The sequence below is a fragment of the Rhinoraja longicauda genome, chromosome 5 (genome assembly GCF_053455715.1).
Source record: "Rhinoraja longicauda isolate Sanriku21f chromosome 5, sRhiLon1.1, whole genome shotgun sequence".
In the NCBI taxonomy this organism is placed as follows: domain Eukaryota; kingdom Metazoa; phylum Chordata; class Chondrichthyes; order Rajiformes; family Arhynchobatidae; genus Rhinoraja; species Rhinoraja longicauda.
In genome coordinates this window covers 9,875,636-9,902,903 of record NC_135957.1, presented here as the reverse complement: position 1 = coordinate 9,902,903, position 27,268 = coordinate 9,875,636, and the positions used below count along the sequence as shown (strand labels likewise).

The 27,268-nt window shown below is 42.5% G+C and overlaps 1 protein-coding gene across 1 annotated transcript in view; it reads right to left on the bottom strand.

The window, feature by feature from the left end:
• The window catches only part of arhgef10 (Rho guanine nucleotide exchange factor (GEF) 10), a 242,475-nt gene that overhangs the window by 54,544 nt on the left and 160,663 nt on the right, over positions 1 to 27,268 (bottom strand). The window contains exons 19-25 of the mRNA XM_078399996.1: positions 21,421 to 21,536; positions 14,795 to 14,922; positions 11,436 to 11,510; positions 10,699 to 10,799; positions 9,192 to 9,313; positions 7,692 to 7,775; positions 2,889 to 3,112 (exon numbers count right to left, since the gene is read on the bottom strand). Of these exons, the coding sequence (XP_078256122.1) occupies positions 2,889 to 3,112; positions 7,692 to 7,775; positions 9,192 to 9,313; positions 10,699 to 10,799; positions 11,436 to 11,510; positions 14,795 to 14,922; positions 21,421 to 21,536 (850 nt within the window). The remainder of the gene's footprint in view (positions 1 to 2,888; positions 3,113 to 7,691; positions 7,776 to 9,191; positions 9,314 to 10,698; positions 10,800 to 11,435; positions 11,511 to 14,794; positions 14,923 to 21,420; positions 21,537 to 27,268) is intronic.

Below are 27,268 nucleotides of genomic sequence, written 5' to 3'. Positions count from 1 at the left end.
GGTATCATTGCTTATTGCGGGCGCTGTCGCATGCTGTCCCCAGGTTTGCTAGGTTCTCTTAAATGCATTTAGAAGCACATAATATTAAAATAAGTAAAGTCATTTCAAGATACCATAAAATACTTGTGTTTAACCAATTTATTTACCGTCAGGACATTTGACAGGTAGATTGGAGGCGACAGTTTGACGGTCAGGTAAGCGTGGGAATTTTCGCAATGTTTATGGCCATCAGCGATCACATTTAAAGTAGGCTCCCAACCCAGATATGCAACCCAGAAACCAGATATGCATCTCTCGTACATTTTCAAAGAATGCCCACACACTTTTCAGAAAAATCCATTTGACCACTTTTAAAATTAAATTTCTTAATACTGCTATTAGTAAACTGGAAGTCAATCCAGTTTATGCCTTGTTACCATGAAGCTTGGTTTTCAAGTAGCCCGGGCAAGATGTCATATTTCAAAACTCTCAAGTACTTACCAACCTGTCAGTGATTTCAGCGAAAATTAGGACGCCGGAGAAGCATTGACAGGGTGGGAATTTTGCGATGTTTCCGAAGACGGTGTAATCTCGACCTGACTCGGCATTGTCGTGGTCATTGTCGTCGGGTAAAATAAACTTTTGGCGATCTGCTACGACTTTGACAGTCGCCGGCAGTCGACTAAAAAATCGCCTAAGTGGGACAGGCACTTTAGACATCAGCCAAACCTTAGGCTTACCAAAATCAACAGTTTGGAACATCATTAAGAAGAGAGCACTGGTGAGCTTACTAATTGCAATGGGACTGGCAGGCCAAGGAAGACCTCCACAGCAGATGACAGAAGAATTCTCTCTATAATAAAGAAAAATCCCCAAACACCTGTCCGACAGATCAGAAACACTCTTCAGGAGTCAGGTATGGATTTGTCAAAAACCACTGTCTGCAGAAGACTTCATGAACAGAAATACAGAGCAAGATGCAAACCACTGGTTAGCTGCAAAAATAGAATGGCCAGGTTACAGTTTGCCAAGAAGTACTTAAAAGAGCTACTACAGTTCTGGAAAAAGGTCTTGTGGACAGATGAGATGAAGATTAACATATCAGAGTGATGGCAAGAGCAAAGTATGGAGGAGAGAAGGAACTGCCCAAGATCCAAAGCATACCACCTCATCTGGGAAACACGGTGGTGGGGGTGTTATGGCCTGGGCATGTATGGCTGCTGAAGGTACTGGCTCACTAATCTTCATTAATGATACAACTGTTGATGGTAGTAGCATAATGAATTCTGAAGTGTATAGACACATCCTATCTGCTCAAGTTCAAACAAATGCCTCAAAACTCATTGGCCGGCGGTTCATTCTACAGCAAGACAATGATCCCAAACATACTAAAACAACAAAGGGGTATTTCAAAGCTAAAAAATGGTAAATTCTTGTGTGGCCAAGCCAATCACCCGATCTGAACTCAATTGAGCATGCCTTTTATATGCTGAAGAGAAAACTGAAGGGGACGAGCCCCCAAGACAAGCATAGGCGAAAGATAGCTGCAATACAGGCCTGGCAGAGCATCACCAGAGAAGACACCCAGCAACTGGTGATGTCCATGAATCGCAGACTTCAAGCAGTCATTGCATGCAAAGGATTTGCAACAAAATACTAAACATGACTACTTTCATTTACATGACATTGCTGTGTCCCAAACATTATGGTGCCCTGAAATGGGGGGACTATGTATAGACACTGCTGTAATTTCTGCAATGGTGAAACCAAAATATATAAAAATGGCCTTTATTAAAATCTGACAATGTGCACTTTAACCACATGTGATTTTTTCTATTACAAATCTCAAATTGTGGAGTACAGAGGTAAATAAATAAATGATGGGTCTTTGTCCCAAGCATTATGGAGGACACTGTACATAATAACAAGAGAACTACAGATACTGGTATATCTGCCTGACGCACTGAGTAACTCCAACATTTTGTGTCAATTTACATTATACACCTTTATAGGGAGATTGTAATGTTGCTGAAATTTCAAAACACACACACACAATCCAACCCAACATCATCTAGTTCCGCAAATTTCCCATGTCATGCAGTCAGATACCCTTCTCTTAAATGTCTGCCTAAATTTCAGTGAGACATCTGTCGAGCGGCGTGAAAGTATAACCTGGGGCCAATTCTTCTGATTCCAACATCTCCCCTGAGGTATATTGAGTGAGAAGATTTTCAAGTTATTACAGCTGAGAGAAATTCCTCCACAGATTAAAGAGCAAAGTTTGCTTGTCCAGCGAATGGCACACACACCAGCAAGTGAACTCATCTTTTAAATTCACAGGACTGGCACCACATGCATCACTGGAGCATGCATTCATTCCTCTCATCTATGTAACTTTTTCACACAAAGGGTGGTGGATATATGGAATGAGCTGCCAGAGGAGGTAGTTGAGGCAAGTACTATCGCAATGTTTAAGAAACATTTGGACAAGTACATGGATAGTAAACGTTTAGAGGGATATGGGCCATGTGCAGGCAGGTGGAACTAGTGTAGATGGGACATGTTCTCCAGCATGGGAAAGTTGGGCTGAAGGTCCTGTTTTCACGCTGTATGACTCTATCTCAGTCAAGAACAGGCAAGTAAAAATTGGCCATAGTGATGATATTAATAACCACAGATTACTGAATTACCCTAGCATTTGTGAATCTTTTTAAATAACGAACAATTAGCATTTCATAGAAAGACTGCCGATCGGTGGGCGAATCTGGAGTCATTACAGGTTTAGCAATGTGTTAATTTAAAATGTATTTGTCCTGTTTGGTAAGAAACGAAGTGTTACCAGTAAGAATCGGTGCACCTTTTATACTAAACACTGGAATGTTTTCATATCTAATCACTTTCTTTCTCACCTGCCTTCCTCCATTCCAAGACAGATCGTTGGGCTCTCAGTGGCTTTTGAAGTTGCAGCTTCGGAGTCGGGAAAGACTTCGGCGTCTTTGGGTTTGTCTTCACGTGGCACATATGCCATCGCCAGTATACGAGACTCAACGTTGAAGCATTCGATGACTTTCGGATTGGAGCTGTGAAGTGCGACGATGGTGATCTGCCCCATTTGATTCGTGCAGCTTCCAATCTGCTCAATGAAACAAGGGAGTTGGCTGCCTAGAAATGTGGTTACTTTCACAATCTGTTGTAAAACTTGCATTTTATTCCAGGATAAACCTGTGATGTCCACACATTTCTCCTACTATCCCGCCCCCTTTCCCTTTCCCTCCACCAACTCATTGTCCCCCTTCCACCCATATCCCTCCCTCTGGCTTTACATTTCAATCCTCTTATCAAAAGCCAAAGCAAAGTCAATGCAACTAAAACTCAATAAATGTTCCGTTCAGAATGTAAGATGGAGAAAAGGCAGATTTACTCATTCCATAGAAAACTCAGCAGTCTATGAACCATGCTGTCCTCTATTAAAGTGCATCTTGAAATGTCTGAAGAAGGGTCTCGACCTGAAACGTCACCCATTCCTTCTCTCCAGAGATGCTGCCTGTTCCGCTGAGTTACTCCAGCATTTTGTGTCTAACTTGAAATACTGTGTTGCCTGATATTCAAGTGCATTTTGAGATACTCAACAAAGTTAAGTTTTAAATATTGCTGTTTTCATAAACTACTCTCATTAGATTAATGGAATTGCCAAAATCCTAGCTACATTTTCGGTAAAAAACTTAAATGTATTTATAATTAAGTGTCGATAGAAACTATTGATTTATTTATAATTTTTGTTACCAATAAAATATCTTGTTCTCCTGCATGTATGCGCAATGTAAGGCAAAATATTATCAATAATCTGCAAATATCAGAGAATTTTTAAAAAACTGTTCATAAATTGATATTTTTGCATTGTAACTGGGAAAAGCCTTTGAGGTTGTCATGCAGGCCAATATTTTGCAAAGTTTGCTAAAGATTAAAAATCTGCCAGGCAAAATTGTAATGAAACAATGGGTGAATTCAATGAGTTAATTTGAGACTGACTTAGTATTTTCCTGTAAAGTGATTGAGTCGGAGGGGAGGGAGAAAGAGGGTATAATCAAAACAAATCAAAAAATAAATCAGATGATGAAGTTAAGGGGTAAAATGAGAAGATTGTTGACATACTGGATCAGATAATAATGAACTGGAGGTACTGGAGCTGACACCATTAATCTGAATGTAATTTGGTCCAGATCAGATGCAGCCAAGACCACAAGGGAAGTTTGTTGGTAGTTTGTAGAGGTTGTGCCACAGTCTTCAAACCCTCCTTATATTTTAGGTTAGTATAGACGAGGAAGGAAAATGAAAGCTTTTCGGTTACAGACTTTACTTTAAACTTTAGAGATACAGCGCGGAAACAGGCCCTTCAGCTCACCATGCGGACCAGCAATCTCCCCGTACACTAGCACTATCCTACACACTACGGACGATTTACAATTTTACCAAAGCCAATTGACCTACAAACCTGTAGGAGCACTCGGAGGTACCCCACGCGGTCACAGAGAGAATATACAAACTCTGCACACACAGCACCCGTAATCAGTATCAAACTCGGGCTCCTGGCGCTGTGAGGGAGCAGCTCTACCACAGCGCCACTGTGCGGAAACTTGCTGGCATTATATCCAGCATCTACCATGAAGGTGACAGACTGCATATCCGCACTTGACTAGTCACTTGAGTGTCATGTCTCGGAAATAGGCCCTTTGACCCACCATATCTGTGCTGTCCTTCACGATCCCATGTACGTGAATCCCACTTTTATTCTTCGTACATTTCCATCACCTCCCCTCGGGTTCTAACCCATCACCAGAGACAATTTACAGAGGCCAATTAGCCTTCCAATGCACACATCTTTGGATTGTGGGAGGAAACCGGAGCGTCTGGGGGAAACCCACGCAGTCACAGGGAGAACGTTCGAAGTGCACACAGACAGCACCAGAGGTCAGGACTGAACCTGGGTCACTGCAGCTGTGAGGCAGTGACTCTACCAGCCGTACCACTGTGCTGCTACAATGGTGAGGAAGGCTTTAGAAAGAAAAATCTAGGAGAAATATATTGGCCATTTTGACAGGTATACTTTTAGACTTTACTATTTTTATTTTTTTTAATTTAATTTTTTTTCTTCATATTTCAGATACAGCGCGGAAACAGGCCTTTTCGGCCCACCAAGTCCGCACCGCCTAGTGATCCCCGCACACTAACACTATCCTACACACACTAGGGACAATTTTTACATTTACCCAGTCAATTAACCTACATACCTTTTAAGACTTTAGTGATACAGTGTGGAAACAGGCCCTTCAGCCCACTGAGACTGCGCCAACCAGCGGTCACCTATACACTAATTCGTTCCTACTCACCAGGGACAATGTACAGAAGCCAATTAACCTGCAAACCTGTACGTCTTTGGAGTGTGGGAGCAAACCGGAGCACCCGGTGAAAACCCACACGGACACAGGGAGAATGTACAAACTCCGTACAGACAGCACCCGTTGTCAGGATCGAACCAGGGTCTCTGATGCTGTGAGACAGCAACTCTACCGCTGTGTCACTGTGCTGCCCTCAATGACAATACACTCAAGGACAAATTGTATTTGATAAACTTGAAGGAGATTTCCTTTTCAATGAAGTTACAGAGAGGGTAGATTAAAGCAGTGCAGATGTTAGCAAAATACATTTGATACATCACCACACCTTAAGCCTGTTAGTAAGACCGAAGCCCATAGAATAAGAGCAACTTGGACACAATACTATCTTAAGGATGGAAAACAGAGAGCTGTAATAACCAGAGTAGAACCATCAGGATAACCATCAGCCAAGAGGTACAGAAGTGTGTAAACACACACCTCCAGATTCGGGGACAGTTCCTTCTCCGCTGTTATCAGGCAACTGAGCCGTCCTCTCGCCAACTAGAGAGTGGACCGGAGCTACCATCTACCTCATTGGACGTTACTGGACTTTATCCTACACCATTCGTTATTCCCTTTATCCTGTATCTGTCCACTGTGGATGGCTCGATTGTAATTATGTATAGTCTTTCCGCTGACTAGTTAGCACGCAACAAAAAAGCTTTTCACTGTACCTCGGTACACGTGACTGTAAACAAAACTTTTAAAAGAACATACAGCGGGATCCTCACTCAACACTCAACCCTCCCAGAATTAACAACCAGACCACCGAGTCAGATTTCAGATATCTATAATGTGAATTAGGAATCTACAGACGTTACAGAACCTGGAAGAGTGATCAACAATGCGTGTGATTGCAACAGACCTCATGAAGCAGATGCACTCAGTGCAGAGAATTGTACAGAGACAGATGATGATAAGGAGGTGAAGAGAATCAGTACCTGTTGTATCGCCAAGTTTCAGAGCAGGGACAGAAAAAGAGAAATCTTTCAGGACAGGTTTAACAAAATAGTTCATAAAACACATGAGATCATGAGGTTTTTAAGCAGAGAGTTAAAGAAAAACAAATGTCTGTTAGTAATGTAACACATTAGCTTAGTATGATCATGTACAGCAGGATTGTTATTGAACTGTATGCAAAAGAAGAATTAAGGAAATCATATTAGGTACACGTGACAATAAAGTACCAATGAACCATGGAGCTTGGCACCAGCTGATGGCACGTCCAGTCTGGGGACTAACCTTTAAGTGAGGTGTGAAGGCTTTGGAGTGAGCAGGCAGAATTTCTCTGACAGTGGAAGAGGCCCAGGACACAGATGCTGCCCGATCCACTGATTTACTCCAGCATTTTGTGTCTATCTATGATTTACAGGATGCGGAATCACAGGCCCGTGGCTGTCAAGACAAAGTAGATTTGTTCTCTGGGAAGCCAAGACCTGGAGATTTCACTGAGGTGTTTAAATTTACTAAAATAACTCGGTGGGTTAGGCAACAGTCATGAAAAGAATGGACAGGCAAGGTTTCCGGTTGGAACCCTTTTTCTTCTTCTTTGAGTCTGAAGAAGGGTCCTGATCCAAAATACTTCCACGGTCTATTCCTTCCACGGATATTGCCTGACCCACTGAGTTCTTTTAGTAATTTTGAACACCTCAGTCTTAAACACATCTGCACTTTGTTTTCTGCTCGATTCCAGAATCTGTAGTTTCTTGTGTGTTCAGTTTAAAATTACTTATGGTTTACAGAGAGAAACTGCTTCAATAACCAGAAGACACAGATTTAAAGTGACAAGGCGATGCATTTTAGGCAGACTTTGGAATGGGGTCTTGATAGGTACTATTGAGCTGTTTAGTTTAGTTTAGAGATACAGCGCGGAAACAGGCCCTTCGGTCCACTGAGTCCGCGCCGACCAGCTATCCCCGCACACTAACGCTATCCCTACACACACCAAGGACAATTTACAATGATACCAAGCCAATTAACCTACAAACCTGTACGTCTTTGGAGTGTGGAGTATCTGGAGAAAACCCACGCAAGTCACGGGAGAACGTACAAACTCCATACAGACAGCACCCGTAGTCAAGATTGAACCCGGGTCTCTGGCACTGTAAGGCAGCAACTCTACCTCTGCGCCACCGTGCTGCCCTTGTAAGCTCTTGTGAGTACACACAGAAAACATTGCATGAAACTTCCACACCAAACCTTACCCTCAGGAGAATGAGGATATATTATATTTCCATATGACTTTAAATAATTCTCACCTATCCGCAGCAGACTTACCCACAAATACCCATGTTCCATGGTGAATGAGTTTGGTGAATCAGATGCATTACAGCATTCGGGGTTATGAACAGCACATTCAACCTGGATAATAAAATACCAGCTTTAAAATATATAGGACATAGAACTGTACAACATAGGAACAGGCCTTTCAGTTCACAATGTCCATGTCAAACATGATGCCAAATTAAACTAATCTCTACTCCCTGCATGTGATCCATATCCTCCCATTCAGTGCGTCCATGTGCCTATCCAAAAGCTGCTTAAACACCATATTTGCAAACATATATATATTTGACATTGGTTGAAGTCACCAGGCTTTGTGGTTAATGTCGGAAATCTGATTAAACTGACTGGTCAATCTTGTCTTTATTGTACGTCTGTATATTTTACAGCAGCATGCCAATGCCGTGCAAGTGGAAGCTCCAACATTATTTTACCTTTGGACTTGTATGACGAGTCCCTAAGTCCTTAGATTTCTCCCTGTGCCCTGTTGTGCTAAGACATGTACAACCACATCCGACATGTCTGCAGTGCCCAACATAGTGTGTAAGAAACATTATGGCCAAAAGCGTGATAAGTTCATTAGTCATATGAGCAGAATAGGCCATTCAGCCCATCTAATCTACTCCGCCATTCAATCATGGCTGATCTATATTTCCCTCTCAACCCCATTCTCCTGCCTTCTCCTCATAACCTTTGATGCCCTTACTAATCAAGAACCTGTCAACGTCTGCTTTAAAAATACCCAAAGATTGGGCCTTGTCATCCACATCCCTTCATATCTATGTGCCTATCCAAAAACCTCTTAAATGTCACAACTAGGCCCAAGCTGTGTTAAACAATTTGCTCCATCGTTTGTAAAAATCTATTGAAAGATGAAGGTTGCTTGTTCACCCACACCCACAACATATAATTTATGAGTTCTTTTCAACGATCACCCATACACTATTTCAATCCTACACACTGGGACAATTTATAGAAGCCAATTAACCAACAAACCTGCACGTCTTTGGAGTGTAGGAGGAAACCAAAGCACCTGGATAAAACCCATGTGGTCACAGGGGAAACATACAATCTCCATACAGACAGCGCCCATAGTCAGGATTGAATCTGGATCTCTAGCGCTGTAAGGCAGCATCTCTACCGTTGCGCCACTGTGCCACCCCAGTTACACCAGCATTTTGTGTCTATCTTTGGTATACCTCAGCATCTGCAGTTCTTTCCTACTTATTTTTAAATGGTTATGGTTAGTATCCGTCCATCTGCGAAAGATGCTGGTGCGGCTTTGACGGCGTCCTGCTTGGAGAGGGGAATGTTTCATCTGCACTTGCTTTTCCTACTGTGACTGACTAGGCCTATCCTTGGAAGGCAGACCCTCCCACAGGTGAAGTTGTCTCTGGCCGTTGGATTGGGGAGCATTTATGTATGAATAATGTTTATAGATAAATAGGTCGCAAGTCCGATAAACATGTTAAAACTTGAACTTTAACAGCTCACCTTGAACTCCTGAAGCTTTGACATGGTGACAGGCATGTATCTGACAAGAAGGGGACGTTTCTGGTGCTTTATTTCTTTCCCGTCATCCTCTGCACAGAACCAGCCCAGCTGGTTTTCCTCAGCTATTTCAGAGACAGAGAAAGGGACAGAGTGGAATGGAAAGGTTGCTGTTGATAATTTTCCACATTCTGAAAACTATTTGCAACTGAAGGTCATCAAAGGTCAGCGTTAACTGCAGACACAAGAGACTGCAGACGCTGTAGTCTTGTGCAAAACACAAAGAGTTGGAGGAACACAGCAGGTCAGGCAGCATCTGGAGAGGGAATGGACAGGTGATTTTTTGGGTTGGGGCCTGACTTCAGATTGGTTAATAGGTAGGTCTGAAGATGGGACCCAACTCAAACCATCACCTGCCTAATCCCTCCACTAATGTTGCCTGACCTTACTCAAAGGACAATGTTACATTACAAATTTGATAATTTAAAAAAGTACTTCAAGCTGTTCAATTTTTTTGCATGAGGAGGTCTTAGAATCATTCAGCATGGAAACAGGCCATTCGGCCCAACTGCCGGCAAAGAGGCCATGTCTAAACGAGTCCCATTTGTTGGCATTTGTCCCTCCAACCCTTGCCTATTTATGTATCTGTCCAAATGTTTTTAAAAAATTGTTATTGTACCTGCCTCAACCACTTCCTCTGGCAACTTGTTCCCTATACCCACCACCCTCTGTGTGAAACAGTTGCTGCACAGTTTCCTATTAAATCTTGCTCCTCAACTTTAAACCCATGCCCACTAATTTTTAATTCCCCTTCTCTGGAAAAAAGACTTAGCATTTGCCTTATCAAATCACCCTTCAGTCTCCTGCGCTCCAAGGAATAAAATCCTAGCCTGCCAAACGTCTCCATATAGCTCAGGCCCTTGAGTCCTGGCAACATCTTTGTAAATCGGCTTTCAACTTAAAGGCATCTTTCCTATAGCAGGGTGACCAAAATTGAACACAATGCTCCAAGTGTGGCCTCATCAACATCTTATACAACAATAATATAAAATATGGTCATGGCTTTAAGGCGAGAGGTGAAATTTATAAAGGAGATCTGAGATGCAGGTTTTTTTTACAGAGGGTATATGGAATGAGCTGCCAAAGGAGGTTGTTGAAGCACATACAATCACAGCATTGAGAAAGCATTTGGAGTTTAATGTTTGGTGCATTTGGTGTTTGTACATCTTGTTGTCCTAGATTAATGGGAACTAATTTAATTATTAAGGCAAGAAAGACACAAAATGCTGGGGTAATGCTGGTAATGGGTCAGACAGCATCTCTGGAGAATATGGATAGGTGACGTTTCGAGTTGGAACCCAAACATCACCTACTCTGTCTCTAGAGATGCTGCCTGACGTTGTGTGTTACTCCAGCATTTTGTGTCTATTTTCGATACAAAACCAGCACCTGCAGTATCCTTCCACATAATTATTAAGGATTACGAGCGCTTTGGATTGCGTGCGCTTACCAAGGGCCAGTTTGGCCATCTGTAAACTACTCATCCAGGAGAGTTTATTTGCTGGAGTGAAAGTATTGAAAACTCCTGTGAAGAAAGAAGGTTTCCCATACCTGCAAAACAAAATTTGGCCATACAAAACTGTGAACCAGTTAACTCCATTACAAGAAAATTGACAAGATTAGTGGACATAAAATCATTGAATATGGTAATTTAAAATAGCAGCATTGACATCAATAAGACATGCATTAGACATCATCTACGTATGATGTCCAGTTGGTTAGGCACTTCAGAGATGAGCCCCATGAAGTGGTATAGCTCTTTAAAAACTGAGTTAAATATTACTCTTGCAAGCTAGGGAGTTTTGATTTGTTTTTGGCAACATGAGCACATACGTTCCCAATTTCTTTCTTATCAGCAGAAGTCCGACCATTCCCCTTTAAATGATCAGTGGGAGCTGCCATGCCGAACATGCATGATTTAGCTGGCAAATGCTTCCAAACACTTGGCTTCCCCAGGTGGCCATGTTAACAAATTTTTATTAAGGAGGCCAAATGTTCGGAGTGAAGACTTAATAAACACATGTCGGGCTTTGAAATGAGATAACATTCAAGTCCTTTAAGCGTTATTAATTCTTTGGCCCACATTTCTTCACAAAACGGTTTATGTTGTTGCAAAATGTTGCCAGAGCATTTTCATTCTCATGCAGCATAACAGGAATATGAAATGATTTTTCAAAATTAACGTACATCGCCTTTGAGGAATTTAAACCTTCACTGGTTTTGTGCCCCAGAGCTCCCACTCGATGTTGTTGGATTTCCTCACTTACAATTGAAACAGAAAGTAAACTTCACATATTTCGGAGTCATAAAATCATAGAGTTGTACAGCACGGAAACAGGCCCTTCGGCCCCACATGACCACGCCCACTGAGGTGTCTATCTTAGCTCATCCTATTTTCCTCATTTAGCCCATCCTTCTTATTCCTTTCTATCCATGTACCGTCCGAATGTTTTTTCCTACTACCTCTGGCAGCTCGTTCCATATACCCTCCACCCTCTTAGTGAAAAAAATCCTGCTTCTCAGATTTCCTTTGAATCTTTCGCCTCTCGCCTTAATCCTATATCCTCTAGTTTTAGACTCTTCTACCCTTGGAAAAAGACGGTGGCTATCCACATAATGTTACCTCTCATAAGTTTGTAACCCCTCAATCTACTGTGCTCCATTGGAAACAATGCCAGCCTATCCAATCTCTCCTTGTACCTACAGCCCCATCCATTCTAGGCAACATCTCTTCCAGGGCTACAACATCCTTCCTGTAGTGTGGTGACCAGAACTGCACACAATGTTCCATATGTGGCCTAATCAATGTCTTGTACATTGGCAGTATGATGTCCCAACCAATATACTCAACACACTTGCCCAAAAGCAAACTAAAGGCCTTCTTCACCACTCTGTCCATTTCTGTTAACATTTCCAGGGAGCTGTGAACTTATACCCTAAAGGTTCCTCTATACATCAATGCTTCCAAGATCCCTGCAGTTTATTGTATATATCTTGCTAGTATTAGACAACCCTATACTTTTTCTCTAGAGATGCTGCCTGACCCGCTGAGCTACTCCAGCACTTTGTGTCCATCTTTGGTGATAAACCGGTATCTCCAGTTCCTTTCTATTACATCTAATGCATTACATCACACTGGTGGGATAAAGCTCCATCTGCCGCTGTTCCGCCCAACCTTCCAGCTGATCTATGTCCCTCTGTATTTTGAGGCAATCATCCTCCTTATCTACAGCTCCACCAAACTTTATGTCATAAGCAAATGTATTTATCAGACTAAAGACATTTTAATCCATGTTGTTTATATGTATGACAAGCAACAATGGTCTCAGCACTCAATCCCTGTGGTACACCACCCTGAAGAAGGGCTTCGACCCAAAACATCACCTATTCTTTTTCTCCAGAAATGGTGCCTGACCCATTGAATAACTCTCGCATTTTGTGTCTCTCTTCAGTGCAAACCAGAGACTGCAGTTTTTCCTACATCATGTAGTACACCAGTGGATACAGACCCAGTCAGAAAAACAACCCTCTACCTCTACCCTCTGCTTCCTATCACCAAATCAACTTTGGATCCAGTTTGCAAACACACCTTGGTCCCAAGTGCCTAAAGTTTATAGATCAACTTATCTTTAGACCAGAAATAAATTGTGTAAACCAGGCCGTTTGGCTCACCAAGTCCACGCCAACCAGCGATCACCTCATATGCTAGCACTATCTTAAACACTACGGAAAATTTACAGAAGCCAATTAACCTACAGACCTGCATGTCTTTGGGATTTGGGAGGAAACTGGAGCACCCGCAGAAAAAACATGCGGTCACAGGGAGAACGTACAAACTCCGTACAGGCATCACCCGAGGTCAAGATCGAGCCTGAGTCTCTGGGGCTGTAAGGCAACAACTCTACCGCTGCACCACTGTGCCAGTCTTTGTCAAAAGACTTCTAAAGTCAATGGACACTATGTCTTTCACCCTGCCTTCATTAATTGTCTTAGTATTCTCATCAAAAAGTTCAATCAGATATGCAGGATTTTCCATGCACAAAATCACTTCCCCTAATCAGTTCCTGCCTTTCCAAGAGATCATACATCAAAGTTGGCGCAGTAGTGTAGTGGTAGAGTCACTGCCTTATAGCGCCAGAGACCTGGGTTTGATCCTGACTACGTGTGCTGACTGTACAGTGTTTTACGTTCTCTCTGTAACCACCTGGGTTTCCTCACGCATTCTCTAGTATGTAAGATAGGGCTAGTGTATGCAGTCAGCATGTACTCAGTGGGCCAAACAGCCTGTTTAAAATCTTTATCGCTGAACTAAAATTAAATCCTATCACCCTAAGAATGTTTTCCAATAGTTTCCCTACATCTGATGTAAGGCTCGCAGACCTGTGGTTTCTTGGCTTATCCTCAATGCCCTTCTTGAATATGGGAGCAACATTAGCAATCCTTCAGTCTTTTGATGCCTCACCCATGGCTAAAGACGATGCAAAAATCTCTGTCAAAGCCTCAGCAATCTCCTCTGTTCCTTTCCATAACATCCCTGGATAGATTTCATCAGGCCCAGGGATTTGACCAGCTTAATATGCATCAAATCCACTTCCTCTTTGCAGATGCATGCATGTTCCAGACTATTAGCATACCCTTCCGCTTACTCTGTATCCTTCTCCTTTGGTGAATACAACGAGAAATATTCATTCAGAACACCACATATCCAGACTGAAGACGGGTCTCAACCCGGAACATGACCCATTCCTTCTCTTCAGAGATGCTGCCTGTCCCGCTGAGTTACTCCATTTTGTGTAATTTCAAAGTCCCCCATTTGGCTTTCCTAACTATTTTCTGAAGATTTTGCTTATATCTTCCGTAAACCTCAAAGGACTCACGATTTTTTTAGTTCAGTTAATTTAGAGATACATCGTGAAACTAGGCCCTTCGGCTCACCGAACCCGTGCCCACCACGTACACTAGCACTATCTTACACACAAGGAACAATTTACAATTTTTGCCAAAGTCAATAAACCTACAAATTTGAAGTCTTTGGAGTGTGGGAGGAATCCGGAGTATCCAGAGAAAACCCACATGGTAATGGGAAGAATGTGCAAACTCCGCACAGCCAGCACCCATAGTGAGGATCAAACCCATGTCTCTGGTGCTGTAAGGCAGCAGCTCTACCACTGCGCCACTGTGCCACCCGATGATCACAAAGAACACAGAGTTAATGTAGTTTATGGAATAGGTTGATATCCAAAAGTAACAATACTAACAACACTATCTAACACTTACAGAAAGCAAACACCAAATACCAGCTTCAGCCTTACCCAAACAAAAGTACATTTGCAACAGTATGACTGTCAAAGGTTGTCAATGAACAATAAGTAAATATGCATCATAAAGGACATTTTGGAAAAGTATGCAAGTTATGGTCCAATCTTTAAAGAATTCATGATCCATTAGCAAGGTTGCAATTTCAACAGGTACACATGAAATGTAAGGCAACTCCAATATGCCTTTGGAGTCCACACAAGAACAGTTAAATAGGTACAAATACCAACTTGTCTGGTTTTCCAGGTAACTGCAGTTGAATTCGGCAGCGATCTGCAGCTCTGATTTCTTCTTCCTTTTTATATATAAGCTTCTGAAGACCCGCGGTCCAATCCTGGCTCACAGTCAGGTTTAAATTCTGGAATAGACAAGAATTATAAGCGAGAGACACAAGGACGTTGAGTAAAACACAAAGTGCTGGAGGAACTCAGCGGGTCAGAAAGCATCTGTGGAGGGAAACATTTTGGGTCAGGACCTTTCCTCAGACTGATCGGAGAGCAGCAAGAATTTATTTAGTCAGAGGGCGGTGAGTGGATGTGAAAAGGATGTTTACACTAGTGGGAGAGTCTAAGACAAGAGGGCACAGCTTCAGAACAAAAGGACGTACCTTTAGGAAGATAAGGAGGAATTTCTTTAGCCAGAGGGTGGTGAATCTGTTGAATTCATTGCCACAGGCGGCTGTAGAGGTCTAGTCGGAGGTTGAGGCGGAGAATGAGATTTTAAGGCGGAGATTGACAAATTCTTGATTGGCACGGTTGTCAGAGGTATGGGGAGAAGGCGGGAGAATGGGGTTGAGAGGCAAAGGTAGATCCGTCATGATTGAATGGAGGAGTAGGCTCGCTGGGCCGAATGGCCGAATTCAGCTCTTATGACTTACGGACTTATGAAAAATCACAGAGGGGGAGCAGTGAGAGAGGGCCTCACAGAACTCCCATCAGAGAGTGGAGCTGAACTTCATCAAAGTCGGCATAATCTGAGGGGATTTTGCAGTGGATCAGCAAAATAGAGACATAAGGAACTGCAGATGCTGGAATTTTGAGTAAAACACAAAATGTTGGAGTAACGCAGCAGGTCAGGCAGCATCTGCGGAAGGAATGGACAGGCTACGATTCGGGCTGGGACTCTTCTTGAGCCTGAACATCTGAGTTACTTCAGCACACTGCGCTTTGTTCAATAATGATAAACTAAAAGTCTTGTGTTGAGAAAACATATAAATAAATCAGAAACTTAACCGAAAATTACTTCTGCAGACTTATAGAGCAAGGGCAGCTCATCACTACAGCACTCCTTTTCCATCTGAACCTGACAAACTATTTTTTGCCGCTGTATACATTAGATATTGACGATTTATATACATTCTCATATAGCATAAGAACAGGCCCTTTGGCCTACAATGCCACAGCTGAACATGAAGCCAAGACCAATATATTTGCCTGCTTATAATCCTTCCTCGATTGCCTCCATTTCCTGCATAGCCCGACATATCTCTCTATTCCCTGCATATCCAAAAGCCACTTAAATGCCACTATCACGTGTGCCTCGACCACCATCACCAGCAGCACATTCTGGGCATTCACCACCCTCAGTGTAGAAAACTCACCTCACACATCTCCTTTAAACTTTTCCCTTTTCACCTTAAAGCTATGTCCTCCAGTATTTGATACTCTCATCTGGGAAAAACATTCTGATTGTCTACCCTAACTATGCCTCTCATAATTTTATATACTTCTATTAAGTCTCCCGACAACCTCTGATGTTCCAGAGGAAACAATCCAAGTTTGTCCAACCTCTGCCTGAGGCGTATACCCCCTAACCCAGGCATCATTCTGGTAAACCTCCTCTTCACCCTTTCTAAAGCCTCCACATCCTTCCTGTAATGAGGCGACCAGAACTGCACGCAATACTCCAAATGCAGCCCAACCAAAGTCCTATAAGCCTGTAACATGACCTCCTGACCCTTAATAACCCCACCAGTGAAGGCATGCATGCCACATGTCTTCTTTACCCCTCTATCTACTTGTGTTGCCACTTACAGGGAATTATGGACTTGGACCCCAAGACCCCTCCTTACATCAATGCTGTTAAGGGTCTTGCTAATAAGTTTTATTATATTTTATTATAGTTTTTCCTTACATTCAACCTCCCAAAGTGCAACAGCTCACAATTGCTCAGATTAAACTCTATGCCATTTCTCTGGCCATTTCAGTAGCTGATCTATATCCTGCTGCTTCCTTTGACAACCTTCCTCACAGTCCGCAACCACAGCCATCTTGGTGCTATCTGCAAACAAACCCATCTAGGTTTATGTCCATCATTTAAATACAGGTTCATCACTGACTGTCCGGTTACTGGTGGTCTGGCACCTCCTTTAATCCGGACAAAATTACAGGTTCATCACTGACTGTCAGACTGGTGGGCTGGCACCTCTTTTAATCCGGACAAAATTACACTTGATATTTCCCCCCCTCCTCCCCCTAAAAATGTGGCGCTTAGGCCGGGTGAGGCGGCCAATCTCTACCTCATCGGGACTTCCACGCCATTTGGCAGGTCAAATTTACCCCCCTGTAGCCGGGGCTCTGGAACTCCAGCTCAGCCGGAGCAAACAGACCCGTTCCCATGGCCGATTTATCTGGCAGTATTTCAACTCTAGTCTGTGATTTCTGCTGGTCTGGCAAAACAGATAATACGGCAAAGCTCTGGAACCAAGAGAGCCTGTATATATATCACAAACAACAGAGGCCCCAGCAGAGATCCTTGCAGACATCCACTGGTCACAGACCTCCAGCCTGAATATTATTCTTCCACCACACCAATCTGTCTTCTATCAGTAAGCCAGTCTGAATCCAAACAACCAAGTCACTGTTGAGCTGTTCACAACACTGTAAATTATTATTTTTGATGCCAGCTACTCATGATGTAACCCAGTATGCTTTAAAAACAACCACAAAATCACTTCTACTTATATGGTCTTGCTGATAACAAACAATGTCCACGGGACAAAATTAACACTAATCCAGCAGTGGATGGAAGTCGCATTCCCAATCTCGTTGTACCCCTGTACAATGACAATAAAGATATATTGTATTGTTGTATTGTATTAATGTATTGAGGGTGTTGAACAAAATCTTGTTCAAGGAGACTCATTGCAAGCGCCGCCTTTGACACCATAAATCACTCCATTCTCCTCACCCAACTTGAAACCTCCTTTAACATCACCGGCACAGCCCTATCCTGGATCAAATCTTACCTTTCCGACAGGCACCAGTTCATCTCCATTAACAACTGTAAATCCCCCACCGCTCCCCTCCCCCAAGGTGTCCCCCAAGGCTCAGTCCTTGGCCCCCTCCTCTTCATCCTCTACCTGTTCCCCCTTGGTCAATTAATCCGCCGTCATGGTCTCAACTTCCACTGCTTCGCCGATGATATCCAGCTACTCATCTCCACCAAGTCAATCTCCACCACCACACACTCTACACTGACAAACTGCATCACTGAAATAAAATCTTGGCTTCAATCAAATTTCCTCAAACTCAACTGCAACAAATCTGAAATCATCATCATTGGTCCAAAAACGCTCACCAAATCCACCCAAAACTTCATCCTCAATATTGATGGTCTCCCAGTATCCACCTCCCCTCACATCCGGAATCTTGGAATCATCTTTGATCAAACCCTCTCCTTCGACAAACACATCAAACACATCACAAAGACAGCCTTCTTCCACCTCAAAAACATCGCCCGTCTCCGTCCATCCCTCTCCTCCACAGCTGCAGAAACCCTCATCCACGCCTTCATCACCTCCCGTCTGGACTACTGCAACAGCCTCCTCTATGGCTCACCCTCTAAAATCATCAGTAAACTTCAATACATTCAAAACTCCGCTGCCCCGTCTACTCACCCACTCCCCGATCCGTGACCATATCACCCCCGTCCTTTACAAGCTCCACTGGCTCCCCATCCCCCAGAGAATCCAGTACAAAATCCTCCTCATGACCTACAAAGCCCTCCATAACCTGGCCCCATCCTACCTGACTGACCTCCTCCACAGGCACTGCTGCTGCTGCCAACCTCCTGACCCCCCCCCATCCGGACCAAACTCAGATCCTGGGGGGACAGGGCTTTCTCCATTGCTGCTCCCACCCTCTGGAACTCACTACCCCAAACCGTCAGAGACTCCTCCTCACTCACCACATTCAAAACATCACTGAAGTCTCACCTGTTCAACACTGCCTTCAACCACTGACCGTCACCTCACCTTCTGTCTCCTTTTTCTGTTCGTTTACTTATTTATCTATTTATTTTCTTCTCTATGTTCTAGTAATCCCTGTAAAGCGTCTTTGAGTGTTTGAAAAGCGCTATATAAATGTAATGCATTATTATTATTATTAAATGAGGAAATGGGGGAGGAGAAATGGGGAGAGGTTTTGGAACAAAGTCCTAGATTTAACTTGTCTCTACTCAAATTATAATGGCCAATAGTTGCACAATTAAGTTTGGAGATGATCAAGAGCCAGAATTCAAAGAATACATTTAGCCAATGATGATCAGAAAAATGGAGATCACAAAGATCGGATACAGCAAAACATGAAGGGATTGGAAATACAATTTGAATTCCGAGGCCAACCCAGTGCCTGATAGTTTTCAATGGTTTGTCTACATTCTACAGAGTTTAAAAGAATGAGGGATAAGTTTATTCAGACTTATGAATATCCTAAACAGTAGATGGAGAGACATTTTCATGGCTGGGACAGGCTTGAATGAGGAGACAATGCTTCCAGATAAGGAGACAGGTGCTTAGATATTTCTTTTTTCAGACATTAAACTTTACTTTTGACTTTAGAGGTACAGCATGGAAATAGGACCTTTGGCCCACCAAGTCTGCACCGACCAACGATCACCCCGCACACCAGCACTATCTTACACACTAGGGACAATTTACAATTTACAGAAGGAAATTAACCTGCAAACCTGCACATCTTTGGAATGTGGGAGAAAACCCACGTGGTCACAGGGAGAATGTACAAACTGCATACAGACAGCACCCGGAGAAAGAATCGAAATCGGGTCTCTGGCGCTGTAAGGCAGCAACTCTACTGCTGTGCCACTGTACCATCCAACCTCAGAGGTTTGTGGAGGCTGGATAACTAAATGTATTTAAGGTGGAGATAGATAAAAATTTGAAAGCTCAAAATTGAGGGCCTAGAGAAACTGGCGCAGAAGAGGAATTGAGGCGGGAATAGTGGGCAGGCTTGAGAGACCTGGTTGCATACTCCTGCTATTATTTTGTTGCGTTCTTGCGTTGAAAGTATGTATAGAGTAGATTGGCAAATGCGATATCGTAAGCTCGGGCACGGGAAGCAGAATTTCGGATGGCACAAAGTTTAGTCGACGTGAGTTGAAATAAAAAGCTTGAATGGAAAACCCAAGCTGTAGTTTCCGTGAGATAAAACCTGCTGGGTTCAGATAATCAGCAGAAGGTGCAGACGCTGTGCAAGTTATGATCTGGGATACGATGCCTGAGAGAAATGTCCAAGCAATTTATGAGTAGATATTGAATGATTACTTAACTGGAGTAAATAAGGAATGGAGACAAATCAAATGGCACTTTCAAAGAGTTGGCATCAGCTTGATAGACTGTATCTTTTGTATTCATCCTATTATTTCTCCACAATGCTTTTCTCTTGACAAATTTGCTGAATTGATCATTTTTAACAATAGGACATCGAGTCAAACTGCATGGAAACAGCCCCTTCGGCCCAAATTGCCCTTGCCAACCAAGATGCACCATTTACATTAGTCCCACCTACCTGCGTTTGGGTCATATCCATCCAAACCTTTTCTGTCCATGTACCTGTCCAAATGTCTTTTAAACATTGTTATAGGTTATAATTCTAAAATCGCTTCTCTCGCAGTTAAACAGAATTTAATCCAATGCCCTCAAGTAAAATTCTTATACTAATCAACTGTTAAAGATATTTGTTAGCGATCCATTTAATTCTGCTCAAACCATTCATAAGTCTTAGCATGCATTTCACCCTGCCCTAATTAGCTCCACAAAGTACAACCTAATCTTGTAGAGTGAGCATCCCTGAACGTGCCCTGTGTAAGTGCAGTGAGGTCTGTGCCAAAAATACTGCTTCTGAAATTTCACACTAGAACACTTAGCAGAAGAATTAAACTAAAACATCTAAACTTTCAAGATCTTATGAACTTATCCATGTGCATGTATTTTACCAGTGGTGGAGGGTGAAGTTTAACAACAGCGTACAACGTTGAAATTAATACAGCCCACTGTTGTATCTCATCTGATTTTCAATTCCACGGAATCCAAAGGAAAGTAAAAATGGGAAATAAACCAAATTGATAATTTAATTAGTGTCACTCATTTTATACTAATACTAAAATCAAAATTTACTTCCAATGCTTCTCTTAAAGGAACATTGATTTTATAACACAAGGACGGCACGGTGGCACAGCAGTATGGTTGTTGTCTCACACCGCCAGAGACCCGGGTTTGATCCTGACCACGGGTGCTGCCTGTATGGTGTTTATACGTTTTCCCCATGATCATGCGAGTTTTCCCCAGTTGCTCCAGTTTCCTCCTACATCCCAAAGACGTACAGGTTTGGAAGTTAATTGGCTTTGGTAAAGATTGTAAATTGTCCCTAGTGTGTAGGATAGCGCAAGTGTATGCGGATCGCTGGGTGGTACGGGCTCAGTGGGCCAAAGTGCCCGTATCCTCAATGTATCTCTAAACTAAACTGAATCAATGTCACAGAGGAAAAAGTTCATGAAATTGTTTTGATTTTGGGGAAAGAAAACATTTTTATAGATGTATGGTCAAATTTTACTGTACCTGATAATTTCCTTTTAAAGTACCGACAAGCTGCGTAATCTGGCCCACCACACTTAGATCATGCATCAGATTTTGTAAATCTTGATACAGCTGGCATGGTCCCATATAGAGTTTGTCTGAAAAAATGAAAGTGAAATATGTTTGAGAACCAGATCAATGCAGCAGACTACATTGTCCTGCTAAAGGCGACAAAGCACTTGCAATGGGTGACGAGAGAATTGTGCTCATAATAAGTTCAGAATATTTTTCCAAAGACTGGAGTAATAATATCACCAAAAAGAAAATAAATAGTCAGTAAATATTACATTGCTAAATCAGATTGTTTTTAATCAAATTATACATAAGAACACCAGCCTGTCCAGCATGTTCCATCCTTGTACTCACCTTAATTCTCTTTTAGTTCCATATCCCTTAATGCCGATTAATACAGAGGGTCCAACACTGCCGTTGGATCTTTTGCCTGTCTGCCTTCAGTGCAGGTTCACCATCCTTCCCACGACTGAATGTTAATAGCTACCAGTTGTCATTCCCAGGCTGTTGAAGTGGAAATGGACACAAAATGCTGGAGTAACTCAGCGGGTCAGACATCACTCTGGAGAAAATAAATAATTGACAGTTCTGGGCGAGACCGTTCTGAGGAAGGGTTTCGATCCAAAAACGTCACCTCCTCCTTTTCTCCAGAGATGCTGTCTGAACTGCTGAGTTACTCCAGCTTTTTATGTCTACCTTTGGTTTAAACCAGCATCTGCAGTTCCTTCCTACACATTGTTGAAGCGGAGGTTGGGTGATGTGCCTACATTCGTGGAGTTAGAGTTTAGTTTATTGTCACATGTATCAAGGTACGGTGAAAAGCTTTTGTTGTGTGCTAACTGGTCAGGGGATGACAATACATGATTACACTCGAGCCATTTACAATATACAGGTACATGATAAAGGGAATAACGTGAATAACGTTTTGTGCAAAATAAATTCCAGTAAAGTCCAATCAAAGATAGGCCGAGGGTCTCAAATGAGGTAGATAGCAGCTCAGATCTGCTCTCTAAGTTGTTGGTACGATTGTTCAGTTCAGGAGAATTCTCTCTCAATGATGAATGGCATTGGGATTGCTATGAAAATGAGTGAAAACACTCACCGGCTTAATCAGAAATTACGTGGCCTTACAACATAATACTTTGGAAAGAACTATCAACCTGAAAAATTTCATTAGGTTAAAACAGTATGCTGGTGACAATTCATTAGACACTAGACAATAGACAATAGACAATAGGTGCAGGAGTAGGCCATTCGGCCCTTTGAGCCAGCACCGCCATTCACCGTGATCATGGCTGATCATTCACAATCAGTACCCCATTCTTGCCTTCTCCCTTGACTCCGCTATCTTAAGAGCTCTATCTAACTCTCTCTTGAAAGCATCCAGGGAATTGGCCTCCACTGCCTTCTAAGGCAGAGAGTTCCACAGCTTCACAACTCTCTGAGTGAAGAAGTTTTTCCTCATCTCCGTTCTAAATGGTCTACCCCTTATTCTTAAACTGTGGCCCCGGTTCGGGACTCCCCCAGCATCGGGAACATGTTTCCTGCCTCTAGCATGTCCTATCCCTTAATAATCTTATATGTTTCAATTAGATCCCCTCTCATCCTTCTAAATTCCAGAGTATACAAACCCAGTCGCTCCAGTCTTTCAACATACGACAGTCCCGCCATTCCGGGAATCAACCTAGTGACTCCCTCAATGGTAAGAATGTCCTTCCTCAAATTTGGAGACCAAAACTGCACACAATACTCCAGGTGTGGTCTCAATAGGGCCCTGTACAACTGCAGAAGGACCTCTTTGCTCCTATACTCAACTCCTCTTGTTATGAAGGCTAACATTCCATTAGTTTTCTTTACTGCCTGCTGTACCAGCATGCTTCCTTTCATTGACTGATGAACTAGGACACCCAGATCTCGTTGTACTTCCCCTTTTCCTAACTTGACACCATTCAGATAATAATCTGCTTTCCTGTTACCACCAAACAGGATAAGCTCACATTTATCCACATTCAACTGCATCTGCCATGCATCTGCCCACTCACACAACCTGTCCAAGTCACCCTGCATCATCGCATCCTACTCACACTTCACAGTGCCACCCAGCTTTGTGTCATCTGCAAATTTGCTAATGTTACTTTTAATCCCTTCATCTAAGTCATTAATGTATATTGTAAATAGCTGCGGTCCCAGCACCGAGCCTTGCGGTATCCCACTAGTCACTGCCTGCCATTCTGAAAGGGACCCATTTATCCCTACTTTTTGTTTCCTGTCTGCCAACCAATTTTCTATCCATGTCAGTACCCTACCCCCAATACCATGTGCTCTAATTTTGCCCACTAATCTCCTATGTGGGACCTTATCGAAGGCTTTCTGAAAGTCCAGGTACACTACATCCATTGGCTCTCCCTTGTCCATTTTCCTAGTTACATCCTCAAAATATTCCAGAAGATTAGTCAAGCATGATTTCCCCTTCATAAATCTGTGCTGACTCAGAACGATCCTGTTACTGCTATCCAAATGTTCCGCAATTTCTTCTTTTATAATTGACTTCAGCATCTTCCCCACCACCGATATCAGGCTAACTGGTCTATAATTTCCTGTTTTCTCTCTCCTTTCTTAAAAAGTGGGATAACATTAGCTGCCCTCCAATCCACAGGAACTGAGCCTGAACCTATAGAACATTGGAAAATGATCACCAATGTGTCCACGATTTCTAGAGTCACCTCCTTAAGTACCCTGGGATGCAGACCATCAGGCCTTGGGGATTTATCAGCCTTCAGTCCCATCAGTCTACCCTACACCATTTCCCGCCTAATGTGAATTTCTGTAGTACTGACCAACAATGATTGGGAGACGTTAGTTCATTCCAGTACTGTATGTCTGGGAGAACATTGTAAGAGCAGACTTGTATTGGTGATAAAAGAACTCAAGGTTCTAGAGTAACTTAGCGGGTCAGGCAGTGACTGGAAGACCTGGAGGTCCCTCAATAGGCTTCGTACAGGGAAGGGCCGATGCAAGGCCAATATGAGCAAATGGGGCTTTGCAGATGTAGCTGACACAGAATGTGAATGTGGAACACCTGTACAATCCATGCCACACCTACTAAGATGCCCACTTCTTGGTGAACAATGCTGCCTGGAAGATCTAGCGGTGGCAAACAAGAAGGCTGTCCACTGTGCAAGAGCCTGGCTGAACATTTGAAACAGAGATGATGGACACGAAAGAAGAAGACTAGTTGAACAAGTAGATGGTTAGCATAGACTCGGTGGTCAAAAGGTCTGTTTCCATGCTGTATCCCTAAACTGAACTAAACAATGATTTGTGCTTCATGTAGAGTTACACACAATCCTGCATGTGGAAGTAGCTTGGGCGATCACTGCCTTTGACCTGCCCATTTCCAAATCCTTCCGCAATATTGCAGGGTTACTCCATACTCTGAGTCGACGATTTCCATTGGTGGCATCTCCTTTTCCGGGTGATCAGCTATGGCAGGAAAGCATGTAGTGCCAAAATTCCATAAAGCATTACAGGAATGTTTCCAAGATGGCACCCAACCCAGGGAACTATTTGTGTGCTCGCCACAGAAGCAGATCTGCAATCACATATTACAGTCACTCCACATTCTTAAATCTTGACTCCGACAGCAACATTTTCTTAAACTCCTCTCAGATCTTTATCTATACACTGTAAATGGCTCGATTGTAATCATGTATTGTCTTTCATCTGACTTAATGGCATGCAACAAAGGTTTTTCATTGCACCTCAGTACGTATGACAATAAACTAAACTGATCTGAACTGGAAATTATTGGCATCCCATTGGCTTTTTAAACTCCCAGATACAATGCAATAATCTCCAAAGACAAGAAGGCTTATTCATCAATGTAGAGCTACTTAGTGACCATGATCACCGTCATTTGTAGGAGCATCCCTACAAACGAACAGGTGACGTTTTGGGCCACAACCCTACTTCTGGCTGAAAGTAAGGGGGGGGGGGGGGGGGGATCTGGAGGTAGGAAAAGGCCTGAATAAATCAGGGCCGGCAACATATGACCAAAGAAGTGTGGAGCCCATAATGGCCCATTGTTGGTTGAGGAAGAGGTGATAATGAAGGGATACAGGGATGCAAACAGTGGAACTAGTAGGACTAGGGTGGGTACTACAGTAGTTCCACTGTAATGACTTCAGATCTTCAGGTTAAGTTTTTGTTGTTATTAAATCAGTCTCAGAAACATGATAAAATAGCTGCAAACTTTAGTATCTGAAAAGACGTCAATGGGAGTTAAGCTGATTTATCTCTCACCTCAAGCACACAAACAAAAACTTTGTTATTACCCAACAGAAATATATGTTCTCAATGAATCACTGCAATAAAGACGGTTCTGTCCCTTCAATTTATACAATTCAGCTTCAACCTCGTCAACTGCTTTGTGCAGTGTCTAAACTTTCAGTGACCAGGCCCATATACTTGATGTGCCTTGCATGGCAATTGAAAGACTACACAAAGTAACAATTGTTTTACTGGTCGTCTTGGTCTGCAATAAAATAATCATCAATTTATTACGTGCAAAGCAAAAAAACACTGCCAACTCTGAATACCAAAAAGGAGCTTTATCAAAGGTTTTCGCTCTCGACCACAAACAAGGGGAGTGTTTTTACAGACTTCGAGCAGCAGAAAAATCACGAGCAAAGGCCAGAAATTCACTCGGCAATCTTCAGTGGAGCAAGCAACAGATTCAATGCCCAGAAGGAGAACATTGTGTCCCACCATGGGTACTAGGATTATGATAACCAGCTTGTTCAAAACTCTTACATTTTGAATTAAAAAAGAGAACTAATTATTTAAATCTCAACCAGTTCATATTATGTTTTGATCTTATCTGCTCAGCAGTCACTTAAGGTGGTTCTACAACATTCCATCGTTCTTTTTCTTTCTGGTTTATCATTCTCAATTCATAACTATCTTTTTTTTAAGCAGGTTTATGCAAATTGCATGGAACCAGGAGAAATAATAAAAATAGGTAAGAACTTAATACTTAGATTTAAAAGGGAAGCAAATGTTCATGTGAACAGTTGCTTTTACAGAGAAAATCTTCTTTTAGTACCTCTTGTCGCATACATACTTAAGGCCATACAGAAAAACTTCATGAGACCATAAGTCATAGAAGCAGAATTAGGCCGTTCAGCCCATCGGCTCCGCCATTCAATTATGGCTGATCTATTTTCCCCTCTCAAACCCATTCTCTTGCCTTCTTCCCACAGCCTTCCATACACTTACTAATCAGAACCTATCAGTCATTCATTTAAAATAAACCATCCCTCAATCCCAATTATCCAATAAAATAAACCATCCCTCAAAACCCTATTTATTTAATAAAATTAGCAAGATCTAAAAATAGCAGCTGGTCAATTTAGTGAACAGAATGTCATACCGAAATGTCTTTAGATTTACTCACAGCAATTACAAAATGATTCACAATAACGACATTATAAGCTCCAGTGCTTACAATATAAATTTCCCTACAATGGATAAATGGACCATTGACTGGGTGACCACTTTATGGAGAACCTATGCTCAATCTACAAGAGCAACAGAGAGCTTCCACTTTAGACTTTAGAGGTACAGTGAGGAAACAGGCCCTTCGCCCCACCAAGTCCGTATCGACCATCATTGCTACCATTGGGCAGGAGGTACGAAAGCCATAAGTTCCACACCACCAGTTTCAGGAATAGCTACTTTCCTACATCTATCAGGTTCTTGAACCAACCTGCACAACCCTAATCCTACCTCACCAATGGAACACCAGAGTCCACTTCTT